Source organism: Xiphophorus hellerii, chromosome 2 (genome assembly GCF_003331165.1).
Source record: "Xiphophorus hellerii strain 12219 chromosome 2, Xiphophorus_hellerii-4.1, whole genome shotgun sequence".
NCBI classification, from domain to species: domain Eukaryota; kingdom Metazoa; phylum Chordata; class Actinopteri; order Cyprinodontiformes; family Poeciliidae; genus Xiphophorus; species Xiphophorus hellerii.
Genome location: NC_045673.1, coordinates 13,979,904 through 13,991,991, shown reverse-complemented (window position 1 = coordinate 13,991,991; position 12,088 = coordinate 13,979,904). Strand labels below are relative to the sequence as shown.

Below are 12,088 nucleotides of genomic sequence, written 5' to 3'. Positions count from 1 at the left end.
TACAAAAATATTTCTGTATTTAAAATAACTCCCATTGGTATTTTTATTGACTTGAAGCCATAATTATTAAAATAATCAGAAATGAGTTCTTGAAAGTCTATTGGACTGTTCACTTTTTAAACTGAATTTAAGAAAAAAAAACTAAATTAACTTCAATTATCTTCCAATTTATTCAGATCCACCTGAATTATTCAATATCTAATCATGTTTATGATTCATGTCGTTCACGTGACACAACTTGTGTCTAATGTGCTTATTCACAGCTCACAATGAGGCAGTTTGAGCACAGATCTAGGTTTACTAGAACAGCACGCACTTCGTGTTTGAGCCTCGGCTTGAGCCACCTGTCCATAAAAAATAAAGAAAAGCGACTTTTAATCTCAGGTATCGCTTCCAGTCTCTTCAGAAAAGTCAGCAGTGTTGTTTCGGTAGTTGATCAGCAGTTCGCCGAAAGTGTGTGTGCGCTCCCTGGGTGTATTTCTGTGCCGGAGCCCCTCCTCTGCTTGGTTCGGCCGCTGGAGGTTGATGTCGCTGGCAGAGTCTTCAGGACAGGACACAACTAGGTAGAGCTGGCCAGGGAGGAGGAAAAAGAAAAATGTTGCAGCTAGGATCCTGTTCATGGACGCTGCGGGCAGGCTGCTGATACCAGCCCGGTGGCCTTGTAGGTGCTGTCAAGCTGAAAGGTTAAGGTAGTCCAGGAGCCGCAGTAGTATTTTTAGATCTCTTCTTTGAGGTACACAAAAAATGTCGTCTCCAAGTCCGGGCAAGAGGCGAATGGACACCGACGTGGTGAAACTGTATCCTTTTCAACCGAATATGGTCAAATTAAGCCGACACGTCTCTTGGTGACAATTGTCAGCTGCTTTGTGGTGATTATTTACATTTGTTTGCTCGGGATGGCAGCTATGTGTTCTGTTTTTAAGTGTTTTACTTTGACGTTCCTGGCGAGGGTCTGTGTCTAACATGAGCTAACTACCATGGAAGGCGAATAAGCTGTTAATTTAGAGCAATATTTGTTGAAACAGTGCCATATATGTTGTTGGTATGTTAGCTGTGGTCGTTCTGCTTGTTTCCACAGTGAATTAGCAACGGAAACTGTCGCAATACAACGATGGCTGTTAACTCTGTTAGCTTACAGCGCTGAAGTTGGCATCCGATTTGTAGCTTCTAATTCAGCACTTCAGTAAAGAGCTACAGTGTGTCACTGGTTTTAGGAAACCTGGATTCACTTTAATCAGATATGGCTCAAAATCTAAATTACTTAGAACAGTCTAAGTTGAACTAATTTGTTCTACCTTGATAACAGGTTATTATATATAAACTCTGGGCTTTGCACTCTTATTTCTACCTGTGTTTGTGTTTTTATAAATGGAAGAAAGGATTTGCAAATCACAAGATGTGTTTTACAGTACAAATAGGTATAGTTAAACTTTTCAGACCTAGTTTGACTTGTAGAAATGTTTTATATTTCAAGCTGGACCCATTCTAAGACTGTCTCATTTCAAACTAAAATATTGAAATGGGAAAAGGTTTAAACAATCCCCTTTTGTTTTCGCTTACAGAATAGAGCTTTCATAAATCCCAAACTGTGTTTTAAAGGATAAATGTGCTATTCACAGGTTTTACTTGTTTAAAAATGTCTGTTTTTAAACACATGTAAGGGAAATGTTAGACTAATGTCATTAAACAGTCCTATACACTATGTTTTAAAGAATATTTTGACAGTGTAGAATAATTCAGTCAAGGTTTGACTTGTTTTAAAACTGTGTTTTTGAAGCAGGACCCATCAGAGGTGCTGTTCATGCTAAAAAAGCCCTTACCTGTATTTTTTTTTTTTTTTTTACAAAAAACAAAATGTCCATCAATCAGAAGCTGGCCTCCACTGAATCCATAGATTGTATAAAATTATTCAGACAGGATTCCATCATTTTAAATATGTTGGATTTTGAATCAGATCAAAAGTAGTTCAGTCTCCTTAAAAACTGTGAAATGGCCCTTTACCGTGTTGCTGACTAGGAAGATTGAATCGCACGCTAACTTCAGCATCCGTATTAGCTCTTAACATTGTTAGCCTCAGCTTTAAAGCGTCAAGTTAACATTTTAACTAACATTTTTTCGTTCTCACTAACTGACAACACGTTATAAAGTGCGAGCGAGTGATTTTCTACATTTTAGAGACACTTCTTTGGGAAGACACGGGTGTTAAATCGTCATTTTTTTGTAGCGTTTACGTCGCAGCAGTTAGCTGTAGCTGCGCTACCGTAAGAGGAGAACAATCAAACTCGATGAAGAGTCGATTTAGATTAAAATCTTTACGCAGCTGCAGGGCCTGTATTGACTTTTCAAAACAAATGATTTGTGCTTCAGAAATTTGTGCTTTTTTCAAACATAAAAAGTGATTGGATTCATATGGTGGATTTTAATTAAAAACAAAGCAGAAATTCTTATTATAAATAAGTGAGCGTTGGCGTGATTACCTTAAATAATTAAGTGAAGGAAAGCAAAATCTTCATAGTTTTATTTTAAGTATGTATAAACATGGGTAAAAAAATGAGCACGACTGTCGTTTTCATAAATATATGAATATTTGTATCCCTCCCTCCCCCTGTGGCTTTTATAATCATATTGATTATAAGCTGTTGAGTATTTAGATTTTTTTTTTTTTTATTCTAACACGTATTCTGGGGGATCAGCTGAAGTAAATCTTTCCTCCTTTAAAGGTTTGGTGAAAGCGTGTGCTGAATTGTTTTGTTTTTGTCCTGCAGCTTCATGCTGCTCTCTGATTGGCCAGCTTGTTACCATCCGGAACCCGGAAGGGGGCGGGCCTTCGGCGCACAGCTGATGGGGAACAACAAGCGTGCTGTAGGGGCGCATCATGTGGGGGGCTGGGAGCATCCGTCCAGGGCAGAGACGGGACGGAGCTGCACACACTCGGCAGGATGAGTGCGCTTAGCAAGATTTTGTTTGAAACTCTAGATGATGACCAGTCCGGTGGATCGATGGAAATCGGTTGATTTGCAAATGAAGCTGAAACATTCATTTTAGGGGGAAGAAAAAGTTTAGGAAATAGAAATGTTGTTATTTTTTTCCATGTACAAATGATAACTTAGAAATTGGACGTTTTAAAAGACAATTTTTTTTAGTTGGAATAAAACGTTACTTTTTATTTATACACCGATTTCCTAGCCATCTTCCACATTTAGTAAAGTAAACCAAATACTTGTGTACAATATATCATAAATGTCAAAGTAGTAAGATCACACAGGACTGTTTGGAGTGCAGTTATTGTTGACTAAAATATTAAATATTTAAAGTACCGTGATATTGATAATTAGCATGTTGGTGTCTTGCTTCACACCTGACTAATATAGAGTATTGGAAGGACACAAAAGGAGGAAAATGTGAATTTATTTCAGCTAATATTGAGATTTTTACTAGTAGTATCACCACTATGTTATTTTCTGCTAGTTTGGATAGCTTCACTTGATTTTTACCATCTATAAGAATATTTTGTAACTGCTTAGACAATTTATAATTTAAGAGAATTGTGCTACAAACTGCTCTAAACTTAGATGGTATTTTGAAAGGTATCTTACAGATATTTCTTTTTTTTTTTTACCTTAATTAAAGATGCAACAGGTAGTCCACTACAGATCGATTCTGCTAAATTCCCCTTAACAGACTGAAATATACTTTTTCATCCACATCCATAAAAGTAATCATGAGATCTCAAACAATTTGAGTTCTTTGATGCACTTTGTTTTGAGGTTTTGATATATTAGAGATTTATATATTTTTTTAAACTACTACCATTTTCAAAGAAAGCTGCTGCTTGTTTCTGTGAAAAGAAAAATCAGAATCTGTTTCAAATTGCACAGCCAGACAGGCCTCTTCTTTTTTCCTTTTATTATTTTTATTTTAAGTAAGTGGTAATAAAGGATTTTTTATTACATATACAGAGAGGAGCACCTATGTATTTTTATTTTTTTTAACAGATACCATCTTGCGGGCAAGGCAGGTTTATTTCTGCATCACAAGGCTACTTGAAGTACTTGGTAGGAAAATAAATAATCTGTGCTAATGCAAGCTTCAGTAAAAAAAAGAATTAATGCATAAAAGTAATATTAGTAAAATGTAGCAATGTAAGTTATTAGCTGAAGGGGAATCTTTCTCTCGGTATCTGATGGATTTTAGACATCGCCACTCCCACACTCGACAGAAACAAAAACACAAAAGAAGGCAGATCGGAAAACTACGACCTTTTACCTGCTTGATTGATTTGTTTCTTTTAAATGGGATAATTGATGAAACAGACATGTGTCGTTATAATTAGTAGATCATTGTATGAGCTAAAGTGCTGATTAAAAGAGCAGTGTGAGCTTTCAGCCAAGCAGGTTTTCTCTTGTGTATCTACAACTGAAAGAGCTCTGCCTGAGTTTCTACGGGTAACCCTCAGGGGCGAAGAGCACAAGTTGTACATCTCTATCAGGTTTTATTTATAGGATCCGTTTCCTTACACCACATTTAGTCTTCCTGTCTGTGGGTTGCTGCCATTTTTGGCGTGGCAAACGTTTTTAAACCTTTGTCATATGTTTTTTATGCTGCTATGAAGTTTGAGTTGTTTGCTCTCCAGCAGCTGAACGACTGTAGCTGCCATGCCTGCGCCGTCCCGATTAGACTGTTGGAATATAAAGGACTGATCGTTTCCTGACAGTGATGAAATGAGGTGAAAGGCTTACTTCAGAGTTGAGCAGCCGTTGAGATTAAATACTTCCACCTCACTGTGTTGTTGTTCGACAGCTGACTCACCCTCATGTTTCTTGCCATCACCACATCCTGTGACTATAGACCATCCAGAAGCTTCGATGTTTTCGTCGAATAAAATGACTCATTATTGTGTCTTTGTGTTTTTGCTTTCACTGTGCAGTTGACGATTTTTTGTCTTAAACGTCTACCATGTGATTGTTTTATTGTTGAGGTTTATGTTTGCTGGTTGAGTTTATCTGATCGAGGCTTCTGAATTATTGATTTCATTGTTGCAGCATTAAAACTGACCCAGCGTTTGACTTCTGCCCAGCCGAGGCCATGGAGGGGTTAGAAGGAAGACGGTTATGAAACCGCTTTGTTGGGGTTTTAACTTTCCTCCTCAGGTTCTTGATCACTGTAAGATGTTGGAGGCGTGTTTTCCTTTAACCAGGAATCAGCATTGAGAGCAAACACGAGGTCACTATCCTGAGTGGACTGAATGAGTTTGTGGTCAAGTTCCACGGACCACCTGGAAGTAAGAGTCTATATTGTTTGTCTTCTGCAGCATACCACAGTATTTTGCCAGATGTGCATAAAGCCTAGTAAGCTTTCACATTTTTAGACTTTATGTAAGCATTTGTGCCTCGCAAAAAAAAAAAAAAAAATTCACACCACTTTTTCACATTTTGTTACATTAAAACCTTAAATTTCTACGTATTTTTCTGTGTTAGGCCAATTCAACAAATCTCTAAACTTCGACTAGGCCGTTCTAACACATTAAACGGAATATAAACTGACTGAAAGTTTTTTTTATTCTTTTGCTTTTAGCTGTTCTATTGCAGGTCTGGCTGCGTGTTTTGGAAGGCGAACCTCCGTCCTAATCATAAGTCTTTAACAGTGTCCAACTCCATCTAGTCTGACCAAATTTCCCTCCCCTATGGTTGACGAATAGTTGACCTTCTTTTATTTTTTACCTCTGCAGCTCCTCCTGGAGTTAGAACGTTCATCTTGGCTGCTTCACTAATTAATCCTCTCCTTTCTCTCAGTCCGGCGTTGTTTTCTTTGCGTTTCATAATTATGCACATGCATGTGTTGGTCGGCATGAAATACCATAATCCCACACTTAAACGTTTCTGGTTTGAATGAAGCAAAAGGTGAAAAAGTTTAACGGGTGTGAATTGTTTTGCAATGCATAATTATTGAAAATGAACACTTATTTGATTTTAATTTTTTAGCACCGTATGAAGGAGGCGTGTGGAAGGTTCGGGTGGACCTGCCAGATAAATATCCATTCAAATCACCGTCAATAGGTACAGATACGTTTTACTTCTGTAAAATGGTGTTTTAGTGACAAGTAGGCCAGACAGTTCTTATTTTGTCATGATCAAATCATAATAATATGATGGAAACACAAAATGAGAGAATAAATGAGCGATTGTTTGAATCTTAATAAAATCTTCTTTTTTTCAGGTTTTATGAACAAAATCTTTCATCCCAATATCGATGAAGCGTAAGTTGAGCTAGCTTCTACTTGTTGCGACAGATGCTTGAGCATAAAATCAATCTTTTCAGTTTTCATCACTTACGCTGCTGCTGTGTGTGTTTCTCAGGTCAGGAACCGTGTGTTTAGATGTAATCAACCAGACATGGACGGCCCTCTACGGTAGGTCACAGGGGCGTCAGCTGAAGATCCAAACTTAGCTAAACTAACGGTCACAGCCTGAAAACGACCCACGCAGATAGAGTGATGCGCTCAAACTGGACCTCTGCTGTAGAGCTTTACACTGTGTCTCTGTTTAATCAGCTTACACTGCAGTGATAACTACTGCTTGTATTCAGGTCAAGCATTCAGAGCTGATAGATTAGAAAGTCTTGAACAAATGAGGAAGACATGTTTGGGTTTGGGTCATTTTGTAACTTGGCTGTCTGGTGTCTTTGTAGTTTTAGTCAAAAAAGTCTGGCACAAAACGTCCAGCGTTGACCGTGAGTCAGTTCATAACCCGCTAGGGGGATGGTCCATCGTTTTCCCTGACGTTACTCAGTGAGGGCCAATGAGATCACCTGTCCCCTCAAGAGATCGCAGCATGTAGTAATTGTATGTGTTCACTGTCGATGTCATTAATTTTGTTAACTTTCAAATGCTAGCTTGCCACAAACTTCAGATTGTGTCATCGATGCTGACGCACGCTGAGTCAGGTACGCTCACAAGTGTGTGGCAAGCTTTTTACTTACTCCTGCCAGCAGACAGTAAAAATCTGCAGAGCAAGCAAAGATATCAGCGTTTAATTAAACGTGTCACAGTTCGTTTTGATGGTAGCACTTAATTAGAGTCGTCTTTTAATATCATGATTGGAGATCAGTTACTTACAGGATAAAATGTGAAGAGAGCAAAGTTATTGATTTTTTTTTTTTTTCTTGCTGTTTCCACAAGAGTGTTGCATAGTAAAATATCTGTTTATTTAAGTTAGTTTAACTTGGAAACTACAAATATGCTACAGCATTACAAGCTAAACAAGTAAATTTCTTTGCAATAGAGATAAAATACAGAATATAATAAACTTTTAGCTTGATTTAGACAGGCGGGAGTTCACTGGGCTGCTCTGTTAAACAGTTTAACCTGGAAGAGCAGATTGTGTGTAGGAGTTTCTGCATGACGGGGTGATGACTGTTGTGGCTACATAGACTTTTCTCTGGGTTTCCCATTCGGTTGGGCTCTTCTGTGTTCCTTAAATAAAATCGAGACAAACTCGGTGAGTTCAATGTTGTGTTCAGAAACAGCCACAGAAATCGGCCGATGCCTGCCGATCAGTTTCATTGTTCTCGTTGTTTCCTGTAATAAGATCAGAGCAGCAGAACTTTGAGTTGGAAAAGTATTTTGATTCTTTAGGTTTTTACTTATGAATATCAAAGTCTGTAGACTTTTCTATTGAATGTTTACGTCTTCCATTTGTGCGTGGAGCTTGTTTTGTTTTCATCATACATCTACGGAAGTTCATGTTCAAGAAACAGATCTCCATTTCTCCTTCATTCACACATTGAGATGGTTACAGATAAACAGAAGGTCGACACTCTAGTTCTCTGTTTTTTTTTTATATCAAGAACTTACATAAATACTTAATTTCCAAACTAATTAACTGTTGTGTAAAAAATAACTTTAAATAAAATAACACAGCAAGCAAGAGACGAGAAGAGCCACAGGTTGAGATCTGTCGACTCGTTCAGCTGGGTTAAGGACTTTTTGTGGAGAGGCTTTTACCTGGTTCCATTGACTTTAGGTACTTTAAACAAGAAAAAAATGTGAGTTTTGAAAGTTTGATTGATTTTTGTTCGCCAAAATGAATCTTTGGATGTTTAAATAAGTCTGCACCAGAGCTGCTCTGTGATGTTATCCAAGGACAGGACAGAAGCAGAGTCAGAAGAAGCTGTTTTAATAATCACACTGGCTGCTGTGTGTGAATTGCGCACTGTTGTGCGTTTCTACATTGTGTCAAGTGAAAGTTACATAGATCTTATGTTGGTGAAACTATCTTACAGTTATTATAGCGCACATGTTTATTTGTAATGGCCGAACCAGGGATCTGTTCAAAATTTCAAAACGTTTCAGTACGTCTGAGCGCTTTGGCCCTGATAAATAAAGTATATTATAGGGATTAAAAGTTTGAGTTTTATATCCACAAACACAGGACATTGACTGACGACATAAAAACAATGTTTTATGTCTTAACTTCATCGTTGAAAGGTAATATTTTGTAGTTAGGCTTGGAGAGTCGGGTACGACCTGAGAACCACTAATGACACCAACGACATGAGATTCGTCCCTTCTGGTTGGTTTCCTTTTAACTGCGGGTGAGGACGCCTCTGTTTGCTATAAAGAAGGTGCAGCAAATCCTGCGTCACCTGTTAGCTTCCTGTCTGCTCCTTCCCCCCGGTTCCTCAGGTTTGTTGCATAACAGACAGCAGCAGCTAAAAGTAAACTTCAACATTTCCCTTAAATACCAGTAAACGGAAGAGGATTTCTCCCAAGTCAGTGGGGAACCATCCAGAAATGAGCTCAGGAAAGGAACCGATTGTGTTTTCAAGTTTTTAATAAAAAAAATCAGAATAACCTAGTTACAACTGAGAGACTCCTGGTGCCTGGCGTTGATTCTGCTCTCACACGTTTCTCCGTTCTTTTCTCAGACCTCACCAACATCTTTGAGTCCTTTCTCCCTCAGCTGCTCGCCTACCCCAACCCCATCGACCCTCTGAACGGGGACGCCGCCGCCATGTACCTGCACCGGCCAGAGGACTATAAACACAAGATCAAAGGTACGACACCTTTGATCAAACTAAAATTGAATATGTCTGAAATTTTAGTTTCATTGGGTTTCATACAGCAAAAGTTGCTGATCTGATTTTAACTTAATGGTGTGGACTGGATCACTGGGATGCAGACGCTCACTTTGTCTGTTCAGTTGTTGTTGGAGTAGATGTAACTTGTATTGTTGTGCCTGTTAAACCCTTTTACAGACATATTCATATCTCTTGAATATTTCCACATTTTCTAATGCTCCAACAATAAAGTTTATTGTGTTTTATTGGCTGGTTTTGGCGTCTGCAGCAAGTGGCTTTTTGATCCTTCCACAATGGCTTTTAATTATTGGGCTAGAAATGTGCAGAACCACATTTAAATATTCTAACATAGATATAACAAATGCAGATTTAGCAGTTCTGGTTTTTTTTTTGTATGGAATAAAGTATCAGTAATATTTTTTGTCAACATTATGTTTAAGCAGTTATTTGTGTGTAAACATCAACATCCCATTGAAGAAAATGTATTAATCCTTTTTTTGTTGTTGTTTTTGTTTTATGGTTCTTAAAACCTAAAAACAGAAATAAAATGGCAGTTCTTTCAAAATGTTAACAAATGTCCTATTCTGGAAATTATGCGTTTTTACGTCGTCTTTCCACAAAGGTGATGTAACATTTGTTGATAAAACTCTAAATGAGTTTTATTTAAAGTTCTATTTGTAAAATTTTGACACCAAAATGGACCAAAACAAAGTAGCAAAAAGTTTTGGACGAAAGTTTTTGCCAGGCAGAGTTTCTGTGACTGAGTCACAGCAGCGTAATGTTCTCCCGCCTGAAGCGCACGAGGCTTTTCTGTGTCTGATAGACGTGAAGCTGCTGTGGACGTCAGTTTGGACTCATTTCTCTGCTCGTCTCTTCCAGAATACATCCAGAAGTACGCCACAGAGGAGGCTCTAAAGGAGCAGGAGGAGGGCGGAGGCGACTCCTCCTCCGAGAGCTCAATGTCGGACTTTTCCGAGGACGAGGCTCAGGATATGGAGTTGTAGTGAAGGCAGAACCGTCCTTCACCTCACAACGGACTATCATTTCCTAAAGAGCAGAAACTCGGTACTATATTCGTATTTAAACAAACAGGACAATTTTTTACAGTAACACAAGGATTTTTATTGCTACACAAGGTTTTGCAGTATGGGAGAAAAAAAAACAAAAAAACCCCAACTATGTCATGTTTAGGAAATCATCACCATCAGCTCCAGCGCTCTTCCTCATCATCCGGAGAGATCAGAATGAAGTGTTGCTTTATTTCAGCTGATCTCAACACGGGATTTTCACGCTGCACTATAAAACTGACACAGGACGGCACTCGTCAACACCTTTTTACCACCTTTTTACTTTTGCCATCATTTCCTCGTTAAGGCAGAGCTGGATGACTAAAACAGAAAGAGAGATTTAAAAATAAGAACTCGTTTTTTTTTCCCACTGCCACCTACGAGGAGCTGCAATCATCACAATCACCGCTACGAAAGGGTTGAAAAGCAGCGGCAGGCCACAGTGGGCTCATGTTTTCGGTGTACAGGCTGCAGTTTCAGTTTCAGGACTGCAGAAAGATGCAGACACATCACACACTTTCTAAGCGCATCAGCGTGTGCATGAATCTCATCCTTTGACGCGTTGTGTTGCTCCGATGATGCTCAGCAGGAATCAGGGAGAGAGCTCCGTAATCAATATCCTCTGTTTTCTAGCACCCGCCTTCTTCTCTTTTCCTCCTCTTCCTCTTCCTCCTTCTCCTCCTCCTCTCCGTTTTAGGAAAGTATTTGCCATTCTGAGTATCTTTGTGTGTTGTGGCATGACACAGAAGTACAGTCAAGGGTCAGTGGGGATTATTGTTGAACTTAACTCTGCCTATTGCTTGTGTTGAACTGTCATAGGTGTCTGACATGCGTAGGGATAGTTAGTTTCTTTGCAGGTGGTGAATCCTATCATGATGTATGGTTTAATACTTGTATAATGACAACCAAATGCTTTTCCTGTTAAAGATGTGGAGCGTTAAATCATCTTCATCTGCTGAATTAACCCCTCCAAAGAGATGTTGCCCCACCTGTCCCTCATGGAAGTGTGTCCCATTGCAGCGCTCTTTGTTTCAGATTGGTCACATTTACTGTTTCATGCTGTCGGCTGCATGTTTTTCCAAAAATATCGGGACCAAAAATATACTTATTTAACGTTCCCCTAAAAGGTCGAACTCTAAAATAAAAACTTTTAAGACGTCTTGGTTTAGTGCAGCTGAGCTTTATGCATCTGTGGGCGACAGAGCGGTGAAGGTGTTGGTGTTAAATGCGCTGGGGATGAGACAGGAAGGCAGGAGTGTCTTAACATCAGAGCCAGTAAAAAAGAGCCGTTCCTTGTTGTTTGAAGGTGATTTAATCAGATCTCATTAAACTCCTCTGGTTAGCCTTTGTACCAAATAGACTGCATGTTGGTGTTAGTCTTAGGACATGATGTCTTCAAATGCAACAGTAACAAAAAAAAAAGGAGCACCACTGTCCAGCCTCTTTGGATGTCATCAGGATTCCTCGCTGCGTTTCTTTTCTTTTCTTTTTTTATTAATGCAACACATGTTTGACGCCTTTAGTTTGTCTGAATGTTTTTATTTTGAACTTTTAAGCCATGTGTCCAGGATACAGATCCAAAATATCCCCCGATTTTTAAATGGCAAAAAAAATTTAAAAAATCAATAAACGTGCTTCCCTTGTAACTTGAAGAAGGAAATAAACAACAAAAACATACATGATTATATCTTTTTTTTTAATGTGGAAAGAAGTTAATTTGTCACTTATTTTAAAGCTCATTTCTTCACGTTGGTTAGAAAAATGATGGCAGTCCCTGTTTTGTCCACTAGATGGCAGTAACCCGATGTTTTTCTTAGCAGGGGTTTTTTTTTTACTCGTAGATTTTTTTTATATTTCAGTTCTCCAACAGTGGAGAGTAGTAAGAGAAACATTAAATTGTTGAGTTAATGAGATGTTGACTTCATAAACTCATAAAACCCGAT

General features: G+C 38.6%; 1 protein-coding gene across 1 annotated transcript; it reads left to right on the top strand.

Moving 5' to 3' along the window:
• The first annotated feature begins 339 nt into the window (after window positions 1–339).
• Window positions 340–11,825, top strand: LOC116729439 (ubiquitin-conjugating enzyme E2 H-like). Its single transcript, XM_032577980.1, has 7 exons — window positions 340–797; window positions 5,205–5,281; window positions 5,982–6,056; window positions 6,217–6,256; window positions 6,357–6,409; window positions 8,926–9,054; window positions 9,958–11,825. The coding sequence occupies exons 1-7, from the start codon at window positions 745–747 to the stop codon at window positions 10,080–10,082; spliced, it is 552 nt and encodes a 183-aa protein (XP_032433871.1). The 5' UTR covers window positions 340–744; the 3' UTR covers window positions 10,083–11,825.
• The last annotated feature ends 263 nt before the right edge of the window (window positions 11,826–12,088 follow it).